The sequence below is a fragment of the Poecilia reticulata genome, chromosome 19 (genome assembly GCF_904066995.2).
Source record: "Poecilia reticulata chromosome 19, P_reticulata-male-v2, whole genome shotgun sequence".
NCBI classification, from domain to species: domain Eukaryota; kingdom Metazoa; phylum Chordata; class Actinopteri; order Cyprinodontiformes; family Poeciliidae; genus Poecilia; species Poecilia reticulata.
This window is the reverse complement of record NC_088848.1, coordinates 1,407,484-1,422,145: the sequence shown is the minus strand read 5'-3', so window position 1 is coordinate 1,422,145 and position 14,662 is coordinate 1,407,484. Positions and strand designations below refer to the sequence as shown.

Sequence of the window (14,662 nt, the reverse complement as noted above, 5' to 3'; positions counted from 1 at the left end):
CTTCACATCTCTGGAAAAGTCGACATAAAAAGCCTTAAAGTGAAACTAAAGTTTAGTTTAAAGGAGAAAATGGATCAATTCTCCTGATGCTCTTTAAAATAAACGTCTGACTAATAATCCATTACTTTCCGTTTCCCTGGGGAATAATTATGACGTAACACAGAGTATGGATGAGGAGCCATGTTTCTTCTGGCTGTGCATGGAGAGAACTGCAGCTAAAAATGGCAACTCAGTCTCCATGGCAACCATCAGCCGATGTATACCTGCTGCCAGTGTCAATACGAGACATTTATTACAGATTATCACATTTTTTAAGGATTTTTATGCATCTTCAGCAGAGATCAGGTTGATCCTTCAGAGGCCGCCATCCTCATCCTCATCTTCATCCTCCGACTGATGTTTTAAAGCAGGGGTGTCAAACTCCAGTCCTCGAGGGCCGGTGTCCTGCAACTTTTAGAAGTGCCTCTGCTGCACCACACCTGAATAGAATAATTAGGTCATTAGCAAGGCTCTGGAGAACTGAGGAGGTAATTAAGCCATTTGATTCAGGTGTTTTGTACCTGTGGCACATCTAAAAACTGCAGGACGGCGGCCCTTCAGGACTGGAGTTTGACACCCCTGTTTTAAAGGCTACATGATGTTTACACAGCAGTCAGAAACATTTCTGGTAAAATACAGACATAATACATCAACAAATAATCAAATACATCCATTTAGGCAGAAAGTACGAATCAGAGACACTGCAGATAGAAGAAAGGAGCAATTTCACACCGAAAAGTCAAACATTTTCTACTTGATCTAAGGAAAAACATTAAAATTTATCAGTTCCAAAAGTCGAGAAGTTTTCTCTAAATTTGTGATTTTTCTGTGAAAATTTCTGAGAAGTTTTCTCAGTTTTTCACTCTGCAGTGACCCTGAAACGCCGTTTTGAACCGGTTATGAATTCTGGCTCCGGATCCAAACCCAGGAGGTTTAGTGGCTCTGAATGTCGTAATTAACTGATAAACAGAGTTTATAGTTCTGGTTTGGTCCAAACGCTGCCGAGTCTGATCTGGATTCACGCTGAATAAAGACAGAGTTCTGTTACCTGCTGACCGGACCTTCCAGAACCAGAACATCTCTGAACACCAGAGAACTCTTTCTGAGGAGATACAATTACTGATAATAACAGGATAAATATCAAAGACGCCTCATGCAGCGGGTCGGCCCGATGCTGCGACGCGTCACGGCGTCCGCCATGTTGGATGTGGAAACCTGCCGCACACAATGAAATGGACCGAACTTCTAAGGAATCGTTCCAAAAAAATTCTGCGTTTTAAAAGTTGAAAATTTTCAACTTTTAAAACTCAGAATTTTCATTAGTTTTTCTAGAAAATTTCTAAGACTTATCTAAAAATTTTGAGTTTTTTCCTCACAAATTTTCGACTTTTTAAAGTCAGAAATTTTAAAGTTTTTTATAAAAAATTTCAGAAATTAATTCTTTCTTTTCCCTCCACAAATGTTAAACTTTTCAGCTTAAAAATGTTCTTGGTTTTTTTTCTAGAACATTTCTGAGTTATTTTTCTGAAATTAAGATTAATCTCAAAATTTCTCAGTGTTTTGGCAGAAATGTACTTTTTTTGTATCATAAATATGTTTCTATTCTATCACTGGATCTGATCTGTAATGCAAAACGTCAGCCATCTTGTTCTACCGCTCCATGTGCCACATCCAAGATGGCGGCGGTGAGGTATGATGTATTTGTGTCTGCAGTAATCCTCATCCTGACATCCTGTGCTGCAGCATGATGTCACAGGAAGGCCTCCAGGTCCAGGAAAGCGCCGGCGCTGCTCAGCTGCGCGGCGCTCTGGTGCAGCTTCTGATGGTGCCTCAGGTTGGACTTGCTGGAAAAGGTTTGCCCGCAGCGCTGGCAGCCGAACGGCTTCTCCTTGGTGTGGATGCGGCGGTGGCAGACGAGCTGCGTGGAGACGCGGAACGCCTTGCCGCAGGTCAGGCACTGGTAGCGCCGGGGCTCGGTGTGGATGCGGCGGTGGTTCTTCAGCGCCATCAGGTTGGAGAACTCCTTGCGGCAGACGGCGCAGGAGAAGCGGCCCGTCTTGTGGCTGTTCTTGTGGTTGAGTAGCGATCCGGCGTGGCGGTAGGCGCGGCCGCAGTGCTCGCACACGTGGCTCTTGTCCTCGCTCTGCAGGTCGTCGTGTGTAATGCTGCTCTCCACGGCGCGGCGCTCTGACCCGGCGGCGGCGGCTGGCTTCCTGGCGTGAGCCGCCATGTGGCTCTGCAGGTGAGCCGCCAGGCAGAAGGTTTTGCCGCATTCGGAGCAGCACTGGCGGCGGATCTGGGCGTGCAGCTGCAGGCCGACGGCGTCGGGAAACGTCTGCAGGCAGAAGTTGCACTGGTGCAGCGCTGCAGCGTGGGACTTCTTGTGGTTGAGCAGCGATCCGGCGTGGCGGTACGAGCGCCCACACAGGTCACACCTGCACCACAGACAGAAAATCTCCAATCCAATTTTAATCCATTTTATTTAGAGCTGCTGTGTGTAACTTTTATAAAAATATATCTTTTTTTACATATTAGTTGAAATCGTGTCTGTAAAGCTCTCAGATCTGGGTGGTAACTACTTACATTTACTTTGAGGAGTTTTCCTAAACTGTACTTTTTACTTTTACCTGAGTAATTTTATTATCAAGTATTAATAATAGTCAAATTTCTAGATTTTCTACCCACTGAATGAAAACATGTTTTAACCGCCAGACTCAAACTCACAGCTGCAGTTTCTGTTAAAGTTTCATCAGTTTTTAATTGAAAAACTGATTTGGAAAAATTTTCTTTTGCCTATTTTGTTATTTTGTGTTACTTTTATAAATTATTATCATTTTTGTCCTGAAAATTCCAAAATTTTCAGTTAACTTTATATTTTAATCCGTAAGATTAAGTAATTTAAAATATTAAATGATTGATAATTTGATCAGTTCCTCAGAACTTGAGTAACTTTTTACCAAATACTTTTTAACTGTTGAGTAAAAACATGTTAAAGTTATTGTATCCGTAGTTAATAAAATAACTACTAATGTCAGGTTTTGGTCCTTTAGATCCTTTCATCTCTACGGTTTTCACAGTTTTCATGTTTGTGCTGAAAAATGGAGAAATATCTCATGAACTCACCTGAAGCACTTCTGTTCTGTCTCTTCCTGGACTCCAGGGGGCGCTGTGACCTCCTGACCCCTGAGGCGGCGCTGCCTCTTCAGCCCGGTCTGACTCTGGAAGCTCGGCGCCGGTCCGTGGAGCCGCTGGTGGTTCTGCAGGACGCTGGCGCGGCGGAAGGCCTTCCCGCACGCCGTACACACGTACTTCCTGTTCCTGTGGATGCGGGCGTGGCCGCGCAGCGCCGCGCGGTTGGTGAAGCGCTTGGCACAGACGGTGCAGCTGAACTCGCCCGTCTGATGCGTCCTCTTGTGGTTGAGCAGCGAGCCGGCGTGCCGGTAGCTGCGGGGGCAAAGGTCGCACCTGAACGGCCGCTCCTCTTCCTCACAGGACGGCGCCGCCTGCTGGTAGGAGGGCTTCCTGGACCTGAGGCCCGTCCGGCCTGCGGCGGCCTTCGGTCTGAGCGCAGCGCAGACATGCGCCTGCAGCTGTGCCGGGCCCCGGAAGCCTCTGCCGCAGCGCTGGCACAGGAGCCTCTTGGCCAGGTGGATCCTCAGGTGGTTGCTCAAGGCCAGCTGGTTGCAGTAAACGTTGCTGCAGACGGAGCAGGAAAACTCGCCCGTCTGATGGGACTTCCTGTGGTTGGCCAGGCTCCCGGCGTGGCGGTACGTCCGGCCACACTGGTCGCAGGAGAACGGCCGCTTCTCGCCGTCCAGTGCTGCCGCCTGCCGCCATCGTCCCTCCGGCCGGACACCCTGGACTGGATCGCTCAGATCCTGGGTTCTGGCTCGGTTCTGTTTGTGTTTTCTTAGGTGGTTCAGCAGCTGCTTCTGGAGCTTGAAGGCTTTTCCACATTCTTGACAGGCAAACCTGCAAAAAAAACCCACAAAACATCACAGCTCATCACCACAAACCTCAACCTGACACTACAAAAACATGGAAAAGTTCATTATTTAAAGGGGCAGTGTCATTAAAATAGACTTTATGTTTCCATCATGCTGTAATGTTAGTGATTCCTTCATGAATGTCTGAGAAATCCTTTACTCTCCATGGCAACCATTCAGCTGCAAAACGCCTGGGTGGCCCTAGCCCCGCCTCCGAGCGCAGCTCCTCCCCCACTCAGCTCCTCCAGACTAGCCAGCAGCAATTAGCAACCAGCTGCTGAGCTCATTATAGGAGCTGCTGCTCAGAGCAGCGCTGGTAAAAACGTTAAAGGGTTAATAGAGGAGCCATGTTGGGACGACTTCCTGGAGGCGGAGCTTCAGGAAGAGCAGGAGCTTCTTAAAGAGACAGAGGCCCAAATTAAAGGCGTTCAATCAGGACGTTAAATTTCTTTGAAGTCACATTGATATATGTAGGTAGCATTTTCATAACAACTGACGTTAGCATTGATTCTGCTATAAAACGGCACTATGTGGCTGGAAAAAACATAATACTGCCTCTTTAAGAAATTCAGTTTAAAAGGTGAAACTTATTTGTTACATAAAAGCAGCGGTGGGAACATTTCTGCTAATAGCAGCACATTAGCGCATTGCAAGAACAAAATGTTTAGGCAGCTCTGAATGGTTGAAATACGTTTTTTAAAATATTTGTTAAAAAATTATCATTATGTGGTGACAGTATGATACCAAACTGATCATTTGTTAAAGGAATAACAGTCAGTCAGAAGCAACCAATCAGAGCCAGGAGGAGGGTCTAAGCGCTGTCAATCACTCTCCTACTCATCCCTACCCCTACCTCTTTGCTACCCTACAGCTGGTTCACTGCAACATAGCATGCAACACAGCTACAAATGCTAAGGCTAGTTAGCATGGCCACACATGACGGCAGATAAACAATTTTGTTGTTTTCCCATCTCTACACATTTATCAGCACGCACACAAGTGTGATTGACAGCACTAAGACCCGCCTCCTGGCTCTGATTGGTTGTTTTTGTAGATTGAATTAGCAGCTCAGTGAGATCGATCTTTTCACAGATTATGTTTCTGATTATCTGACTATTTTAACAAATATGGAAAAAATATATTTTATAAAAATCACGTTCTGCAGCTTTAAGTGAAAAATCTATAGCATGCATCACTTTCTTATCTGATTGACTGTTGAATAATCGATCGATGAATCAATACGTTGCCGATGCACTGACCTCTTGAGGTCAAAGTGTGACCTCTGGTGGTTCTTCAGCGCCAGCAGGTTGTAGAAGCGTTTCTGGCAGACAGAGCACTTGAACACGCCCGTTTTATGGGACTTCTTGTGGTTGAGCAGCGAGCCGGCGTGGCGATACGACCGCCCACACTGATCACACCGATGCTGGCGCTCCACGCCGCCGCCGCCGCCGCCACCGGGCCTCAGCTCCTCCTCCTCCTCGGAGACCTTAACTTCCTGCTCGGCTGCGCAGTCGTGGCTGCTGAGGTGGCTGTAGCTGATGCAGGAGACACCGCAGCTACTGCAGATCATCATCTCCCCCGACTCTGGTTGTGGGGGGTCGGCGCCCTGCAGAGCGCCGTCAGACTGGGTGTGGCCCCTCAGGTGGCTCCTGAGGGCCACCATGCTGCTGTAGCTGATCCCGCACACTGAGCACTGATAATCATCGTCCTCGTCGGGATCCTCGACTTCTCCGGCGCTGTTCCCATGGCAACCCTGCTCAAAGTAGTTGAACTCTGTTGTTTCCGGGCTCTGAGCGTCCCTGGGGTCGAGGGTTAAGCTGCAGGGTGTGTGTTGGTGCAGCAGGATGCAGCTGTGGGATTTGACCCCGGCTACGTCTGCAAACGTTTCGCCGCAGTCCGCGCACATGTGCGTCGCCATGGCAACCTGGGAGCAGAGACCCTGAGTGGAGAACGTTTCGCTGCCGGTGTGGTCGGCGGCCATGTTTTCCTGATCTGATCCAAACCCGGTCTGGTTCTGCTGGCTCAGAGGCTCCGGGCAGAGCCAGCTCTGCTCTGTGGGCGGCCGGGAAGATGGCCGCCGCGGCCGGGAAGATGGCCGCCGCGGCCGGGAAGATGGCCGCCGCTGTCGGTGGAGGCGCAGGTGGCTCCTGAGGGCGGCCAGGTGGGGGTACTGCTTCCTGCACACGGTGCAGCGGAACGCGCCCACCTGGTGGGAGCGCCGGTGGTTGATGAGGCTCCCGGAGTGACGGTAGCTCTTCCCACAGGTGTGACACCTGAAGGGTCTCTCATCCGGATCCGGAGGGGACGTTTCTTCTTTTACAGCGCTCCGTGATGCGCTGATTACCGTGGCGTCTGTACCATCCGGACCGTCAAACCCACTCAGATCAAAGTTCTGTAGAACCTCTGCAGCAGACGGACTGAAGCCGGAATCTGGTAGGGAAACATCCGGCTCAGGCGAAGACCTGTGCAGCCGGATGTGCTCCTGGAATTCTCTGTTTCCAGGAAAAGACACCTGGCACAGGAGGCAGAAATTCTCTGGAGTTTCCCGTTTCTGGTTCTGGAACAGGTCCGGTTCTGACCCGGTAGCCGCACTCTGATCCATCTCGCCTCGCGCCCTGTGGATCCTCTGGTGGCTGTAGAGGGCGGCCATGTTGCCACACAGCTTAAAGCAGACGGTGCATTCAAACTCGCCCAGCTGGTGGCTCTTCTTGTGATTGGTCAGGCTGCGCTGGTGGATGTAGGACTTCCCACACTGGTCGCAGCGAAAGGGTCTCTTTGGCGCCACGCTGCGGCGCTCCGGCTGCGACGTGAGAATCGCAGCGATGTCTGCATCCTCGTTACGTTCAGGCTGCTGGTCGCATTCACTGCCCAGTGTGGATCTGCGGGGCAGATGAACCGTCTGGTGCGTCTGCAGCTGCGCCGCCAGACGAAAACATTTCCCGCAGTCGGCACAGGAGTACTTCCTAAGCGAGGCGTGGCTGCGCAGGTGGTTCTTCATGGCCGAGGCGTTCCAGTTTTCTTTCCCACAGATGGAGCACAGGAACGAACCCACTTCATGAGTCCGTCTGTGATTGGTCAGGCTGCCGGCGTGTCTGTAGCCACGCCCACATACATTGCATTTGAATTTGCGGTCGTCCTCTAGTGGATGATAAGCATCCATGCGCTGCAGCGGGCTGGACATGTCTGCAGTGAGAAATCCCAGTCCTGTCTGTGACACCGCAGCCCAGGACGCAACCGTCGCATTAGTTCTGCACTTTATTTCCTGTAACAGGAATCCAGTTCCTGCTGCAGGATCCAGGAACTATTTCACAGGAAACTGCAAGAAGAAATCTGGAAGAGAGCTAGATGATTACTGACCAACAGAAGAAACAAATCTGACAAATATTAAACTGAGAAACTGTTTAGTTATAAAAAAAAAACACCTTATGATGAAGATTTAATGTCACCGAGTTATTTTGCAACTCTTAATGTGGACAATGAAATTGTGTTTCTTTCTTCACATGCAAAAACACTCACACCACTTTTAAAAAATGTATATTTATTTTTATTTTTTATTTATTTACATATTTTTAAAACCTTATTTTGTTTGTTTTATTAGATGTATTTATTTTTTAACATTTTAACCTACAGCTACTCATTTCTAATAAATATAAATACTTTAGAATGAAGATTTTGCCACCGAGTTATTTTTCAACTCTTAATGTAGATTTAAAAGTTTTTTCCAACACATGAACATGAAATACTACTCCTTTTTTATTTTGTTTAAGGGATTGTATGTATTTTAAAAACATTTTCTTTCCCTTTTAAAATTACACGTATTTATTGTTGTTATAATAAATACTTAAACCTTAGGATGAAGATTTTATGTCAGTGTTCAGCATCTTGTTAATCAGTGAAATTACTTCTGGAGGCAAAATTACAAACATAAAAAAAACAACAACAAATAAATAACTAGAATGTACCAAACTGAAAAATGTGTTTCTGTACATGCAAAAAATATTCATCCCCCATTTTTTAATTTCTTTAAATTTTCATTTGATGTTTTATTAATTTTAATTTATTTATATTTATTTAAATTTTATTTTTAGCTTTTGTCTAAAAAATAACAATTACTTTGTATATATATATATATATATATATATATATATATATATATATATATATATATTAGGATGAAGATTTTATCTCACTGAGTTGTAAGACCATAAAAAATGTGTTTTCTACACATGCAAACATTTTCATACCTCCTTTTAAATTACATTTTTAGGCATTTTTAATTTTATTTTTACCTTTTTTATTCAATTTATTTAGATCACACACACACACACACACACACACACACACACACACACACACACACATATATATATATATTATATATATTTACATATGCGGTTTTTTTTTTTCTGAGAAACAAAAGTCCGAATCCTTTTTTTGGCCCTAATCCTGTTCAGTACTATTCTATTATATAAACCTACATAATCAATTTAACGTCCCTTTTAAACTTAGTGGGTTTTGCTTAAAGGCTAACATGTCTGCACCTGTTTTACAAACTGGATAAATAACCAGAAAACAGCGACTCCATCTACAATTTAATAAAAAAAATCTTAATATTTTTGCCGACAGCAAAACAATATTACAGTAAAGTCAGTGTTGTTGGACACTAGTCAACAAGTCAGTTGTAACTGAGCAGTTAGAAAAGGATAGCGGCCCCAGTTAGCTAAACAAACATCCGTCCTTCAATAAAATACAGGCTTCACGACGAAGAACGTATTAAAGATTAAATACCTGGAGATGTTTTTAATGCCTGCACGAATCTTCACTTATATTGTTTGTTGTTTGACCTATTTTTCATATAAACGACAAACCCTTTTATCAAACTGTCCTTTCTTCTTCCATCCACATCGCTCTGGTTGCTAGGAAACAGGAAATGTGTAGCAGCGAAATGCTTCCGTCTTAGCAGCACCCGGCTAATAATTCTTTATTTATCAAGGCTTGGTAAACCTGAGATTTAGACAAATAAAATAGATGAATAAATAAATAAAGATGTCACATTAAAGTGCTAAGCTTTATAGGAAGTACCGGAAATGATTTATTTTAGCTGTCGGAGACAGATTAATAGCTGACGCTGCTAGCGATGCTACGTAAGAATACAAATATTACTAAATTAATTTAAAATATGTTATATTCTGGAAGTGGTTATATCATTTTTATTTTTCTCTTATTTGAATAGTTAAATATTAAACATATTATTGATGCAAACTTGGCTCTCTGGCTAGTTGCTGTCGTCATCAGGGTCCTAGTGCCGACGCGACACCACCTCCGGTAAACAGCGGCTCAGGCAGTTAAAGCTACCGTCTCTCCGGGACTCAGTCTGCCGACTGTTTATGAACCAATTCCGGTGAGAACCTTTCGTTTTTGTTTTAAAGAACCCTTCGGGGAAAGGTTGGTGGTTTTAGCGGCGTCCGTTGCTGAGATCTGCGGTCTGATCTGAGCAACCAGCGGTCCTAAAGCCAGCCATTTTGAGTCAACATGAGTAGCGTGACAGCTAGCAGCGGCGGATACATACATGTCGTGTCCCGCACGTCGCGACCCCATCCCGCTGACATGGAGGGTTTCATCAGAGGCGCAGGCTGGTGCGGTGGCTGCCGTGTCTGCACAGCTGTCACTGCAGCGACTTCCTCTGTCATCAAAGCGGTTAGCTTATTGTCCCTGAGGTCCTAATGCCAGCCATTTTGAGAATAAATACCAGCATCTCCACATATTCTGTGATTATGTGCTACTTTTTCTGTTCCAGGATGTTCTATTTGCAGTTTCAACTCATCTGATCAGCATTAATCCATCCATTTCCTGTTAGAATTATTTTATACTTACTGCAAATCTGTTTTTAATTTGATCTGCTTTTAGAATTAAAAAATGGCCTCCCCTCAGCCTGGCAGCCCGCCTCCTGCACAGCAGTTTACCCCCCGGGAGAAGGATGATGACAGCAAAGAAGAAGAAGAGGCGGTGAGGGATCAGCCGGTTAAAAAACGCGGCAGAGGCAGACCTCCAAAAGCCAAACCCAGCTTCAAATGCTCCACATGCACAGAGGCTTTCAAAAGCATGTCGGCTCTGCAGAGCCACAAGCTGGCAGCGCATGCAACGCAGCAGCAGCAGCAGCAGCAGCAGCAGCAACAGCAGCAGCAGCAACAGCAGCAGCAGCAGCAGCAGCAGCAGCAGCAGCAGCAGCAGCAACAGCAGCATGCATGTTCTGAATGCACCAAAACGTTTTCTAGCAAAGCTCAGCTCTCCAAGCATGAACGCACCCACTCCTCCCAGCGGCCCTTCCAGTGTCCGGATTGCCACAAGGCGTACAAGACGACCACGGAGCTGCGCAACCACAGCCGCTCCCACACCGGGGAGAAACCTTTCGTGTGCCCTGAGTGTGGGAAAGCCTTCATGCAGGCTATCTGCCTGCGGATCCACACGACGCAGCACAGTGGTGAGCGACCGTACTCGTGCCCCCTGTGCAACAAGAGCTATCCCACCCTGTCCAAGCTGAAGGTCCACGAACGCTCCCACACCGGAGAGAAGCCATATTTCTGCGCCGAATGCGGGAAGAGCTTTGCCGACCCCTCTGTGTTCAGGAAGCACAAACGCAACCATCAGGGCCACCGTCCATATGCCTGTGAGGAGTGTGGGAAGACGTACACGGAGCTGAAGGACCTGAAGAACCACGAGCGTTCCCACACCGGCGAGAAGCCGTTCCTTTGCTCCGACTGTGGCAAGGCCTTCTCCCGCTCATCGTCGCTGGCATGCCACCAGCGAATCCACTCCCAGAACAAACCCTACCAGTGTGAGCAGTGTGGGAAAGGCTTCACGCAGCTGTCCTCCTACCAGTCCCACCTGCGCACACACTCTGGGGAGAAACCCTTCCTCTGCCCCCAGTGCGGTAAGATGTTTTCCGACCCATCCAGCTTCCGGCGGCACCAGCGCGCCCACATGGGGTTCAAGCCGTACCCCTGCGACAAATGCTCCAAGCGCTTCCGTCAGCCGGCCGACCTGGCCGTGCATGAACGCGTCCATTCTGGGGAGCGGCCGTACAAGTGTCAGAGCTGCGACAAGGCCTTCGTGGCATCTTGGGACCTGCGGCGCCACATGCTGGTCCACACTGGGCTGCGGCCCTTCTCCTGCACCGAGTGCGACAAGTCGTTCACTGAGCGCTCCAGCCTCAACAAGCACCGGCGAGTTCATTCTGGAGAGAGACCCTTCAAATGCGAGGAGTGCCTGAAGTCGTTCGTGGTCTCCTCGAGTCTGCGGAAGCACGAAAGGACTCACCTGGCGGAGCAGCAGGAAGATTCAGCCTCCACCTCCACCACGGGCTTCACCCCCCACACCACGCTGCCACAGTTCTCCTGCACCCTCTGCGACGCCACCTTCGCCTCCTGGGACGAGGTTCAGGCCCACGAGGCGCTCCACCCGGTCGACCCCGCTGCGCTGCACGTCTGCCGAACCTGCAGCGCAGAGTTTGGCCAGCTGGGGGAGCTGGAGGATCATGCCAAGCAGCACAAAAAGCTGCATGTCTGTGACAACTGTGGGAAGGGCTTCCAGAACCGATCGGGGCTGCGGAAGCACCAGAAGATCCACTCGGCCAGCAAACCGCACCGCTGCCCGCACTGTGGGAAGGCCTTCCTGTTCGCCGCGTACCTGCGCAAGCACCTGCGGACTCACCCCGCGGCGGCGGCAGCCCCTGCAGTCCCAGCTGTGGATGAGATCATTCACACAGACCCGCTTCCCTCGCCCCCACCGGCCTCGACCTCTGACCCCGGCGCCATGTCTCTGACCGTACCTGTGAGCTCCTTCCACAACCTCCCAGATTACCTGGTCAAAGATGAAGGAATTTAATCTTTTAAAAAACAACCAGCATTGTAAAAGAAAAAACAAACACACAAAAAAAGATTGTTGGTGTAACTTATTAGGGCTTGATCGTTCTTATGATTTCTAACAAATATGATGTAAAAAATGTTTTATAATCTCCTACATGTGCTCCTCATGTTTTAATCTGTTCATAAAATCATTTCTCCTGCAAACAGAAGCTATGAACTAAACAAATAAACCAACACGTCTCTACTTACTTCCCTCGCAATAGAATTATTTGCCTTCATTAAATGTGCTTTAAATCCATTTTAACCATTTTATTATTTGTAGTTGTAGTGGAAAAATGTTCACTGTGAAACTTTTATATCAATAAAAAGTATAATATAATAAAAATATTTTATTTCCCGCTTAACCTTATTTTTTTTTATCTTTGTGAAATAATCTTAATGTTTCAGTTTGGGTTCAACATTTGGTGACTTTAATGTAAAGTTCAAAAGTATTCACACCCCTGACAGATTTATATCTAAAATAATTTCATTTCAGTTCTGTATATTTTTATAAAATATATCTCCAAAGAACTCTACGTCTGCAGACACATTAATAAACGTAAATAATCGTAATCAAACCTGGTTGTTTGGTTTAGCAAATTATTTTTATTAGAAATTAAAACCTTTATTGTCATCCCAACAGATGCTTCTTCTTCTAATAACTGAACAACTTTCTGCATGTTTCTAAAGTATGGAGCTAAATTGGGGCCATAAGTTTGCCCCCATAAGGGGGCCGGCGTCCTGCATGTTCCAGTTCGCTCCCTGCTGTCAATGTTCTGCTCAGGCCTCCAATGAGCCATCATTTGATGCAGGTGCGTTAAACCAGGACCCACTTTGGACCCCCTGGTTCAAAGGGACAAAAATTAAACAAGATTTGAAACTGAAAAATTATTTTAAAACTGGGGGAAAAAAAGTTTCAGACAGAAAAATAAAAAACTTTAAACTGAATAAAAAAATTTAGTCTGGAAAAAAAACTTTTTGAAACTGGAAAAAAAATGTTTTTTTCAATTTCTTTTTCTTTTTAACAAACTTTATGGCCCCATTTTAGCTCCATACTTCTGGTATTTTGATATTTTCCCTCTGAGGTTGGAAGGCCTCCGTACCATCACCCTAATCTTCAGCTTCCTGCTCTGTCCGGCCGATCCAAAACGTTAATATCACCTCCCAGCAGATAAAATATGTTACGTTTTAAATAACTTCCAGTCTGAATCTGCAGGATGTGAATAATTTTAGGATTCACTGTTTGTGCATATTTAAGACTTATTTTTTAAATTCTCATTATTAGCCTGCAGATTTTAAAGGTAAACTTTAGGACAGGATGCGTAAAATCAGGTTTTATTCGTTCTCATGTATATTTTAACAATAAAATAGAAGAAAGGTTTTATTTTATCTCCTGGTTGTATCAGTTGGGGGTGAATAACTTTCTGCAGCTGGACGATAATCGCCCCGCAGTAATGATCCAATGAGAGGCTCGTACCTGTTAGTTAAATCCAGGTGCTGCAAAGGAACAGGATGTGAAACAGCCTGAGGATTTGCTGTGAGTTGGTTAAATTACCGTGAATTTATACATTTTAGTTTAAAACCAAGAGAAAGAAGAAGGTTTTAAACTGCGGGAGCGTTAAAGTTTGAGGTTGTTGGGGAGCAGAAAGACAGACAGACTGAGCGTTACAACAACAGGACTCCGATCCGCTCCAACAGGAACCGGAACAAAGCGCCTCAGAAACGCGTTTCAACATCTGTTCAGAGTTACGGGTCGGTTTAAATGATGGCGGCTCCACATAAATCCATGAATATTTACGCTTTGGCCCCTCGGACACAATCAGGAGACGCTTAATCTTATTTCACGTGTTCCAAGTTAATCATGTTGCCGTTTTGGAAAAGAACAAACTTTAGAAAATAAATGCAGACAATCCAGATGTTTTATAAATGAGCTGGTTTTAGTTTCCTTTCGTGCGAAAACATCTAACATTTGACCTGTTTATGGGGTAGAAGTTCAAACGGTTTTTCCTTCTTTCAGCTCCTTTTCAAGCTTCTTACAATTATTGCAGTACAAAAATAAGTATTCTGAATTCCTTGTTCATGACTTATTCATGAACAAGTCATGAATAAGTCATTTAAATATTTTTTAAATAAAATATTTAAAAAATATTTTATTTTTTAAAATAAAATATTTTTTATTTTAAAAAATATTTTAAAAATAAATATTTTTAAAATATTTATTTTTAAAATATTTTACAAATATTTTTTAAAATATTTAAAAATAAATATTTTAAAAAATATTTCTTTTTTAAAATAAAAAATAAATATTTTGAGTTTTTAGCATGTTTGTTAGCTGTGATTTGGTCTTTTGTTCATTTCTTCGGTTGAATTTTACCTCCTATGGAGACATTTTATTCAACATAAATAAATAGAATAGTTAAAAATATGAATAAAAATCCCATTAAGAAAATATATGTTCCCATAAAATGAAACATTTAGTTATGAAGTGCAACCAATAAGTTAGCTTAGCATCTTAAAGGGGCAGCATAATTTAAAATGAGCTATTTTAATCTTTCCATCATGTTATGATTTTATTCCCTCGTCAATAAAGGTATGTTTAACAAACACTTTTATCTCCATGGCAACCATTTAGCTGTTACAATGCCTGGGTGGACGTAGCCCGCCTTCTCCCCCCCCTCTCAGCTCCTTCAGACTAGCCAGTAGCAATTAGCAACCAGCTCATTATAGGAGCCG

At 45.1% G+C, this 14,662-nt stretch overlaps 2 protein-coding genes across 3 annotated transcripts; one reads left to right on the top strand and one right to left on the bottom strand.

The window, feature by feature from the left end:
- Positions 1-619: 619 nt before the first annotated feature.
- znf646 (zinc finger protein 646) lies at positions 620-9,731 on the bottom strand. Of its 2 annotated transcripts, none has more exons than XM_008436311.3 (4): positions 9,595-9,731; positions 5,285-7,355; positions 3,163-4,011; positions 620-2,474 (listed from the first exon to the last, which is right to left on the bottom strand). In XM_008436311.3, exons 2-4 carry the CDS (start codon positions 7,204-7,206, stop codon positions 1,790-1,792), a joined length of 3,456 nt encoding a protein of 1,151 aa, XP_008434533.1. In that variant the 5' UTR covers positions 7,207-7,355; positions 9,595-9,731; the 3' UTR covers positions 620-1,789. The 2 variants fall into 2 exon arrangements, with proteins under 2 accessions (XP_008434533.1, XP_008434532.1); XM_008436310.3 differs by lacking the exon at positions 9,595-9,731 and adding an exon at positions 8,814-9,333.
- Positions 9,732-9,941: 210 nt separating this feature from the next.
- Positions 9,942-12,138, top strand: znf668 (zinc finger protein 668). Its single transcript, XM_081601101.1, has one exon. The coding sequence runs from the start codon at positions 9,942-9,944 to the stop codon at positions 11,907-11,909; it is 1,968 nt and encodes a 655-aa protein (XP_081457227.1). The 3' UTR covers positions 11,910-12,138.
- The last annotated feature ends 2,524 nt before the right edge of the window (positions 12,139-14,662 follow it).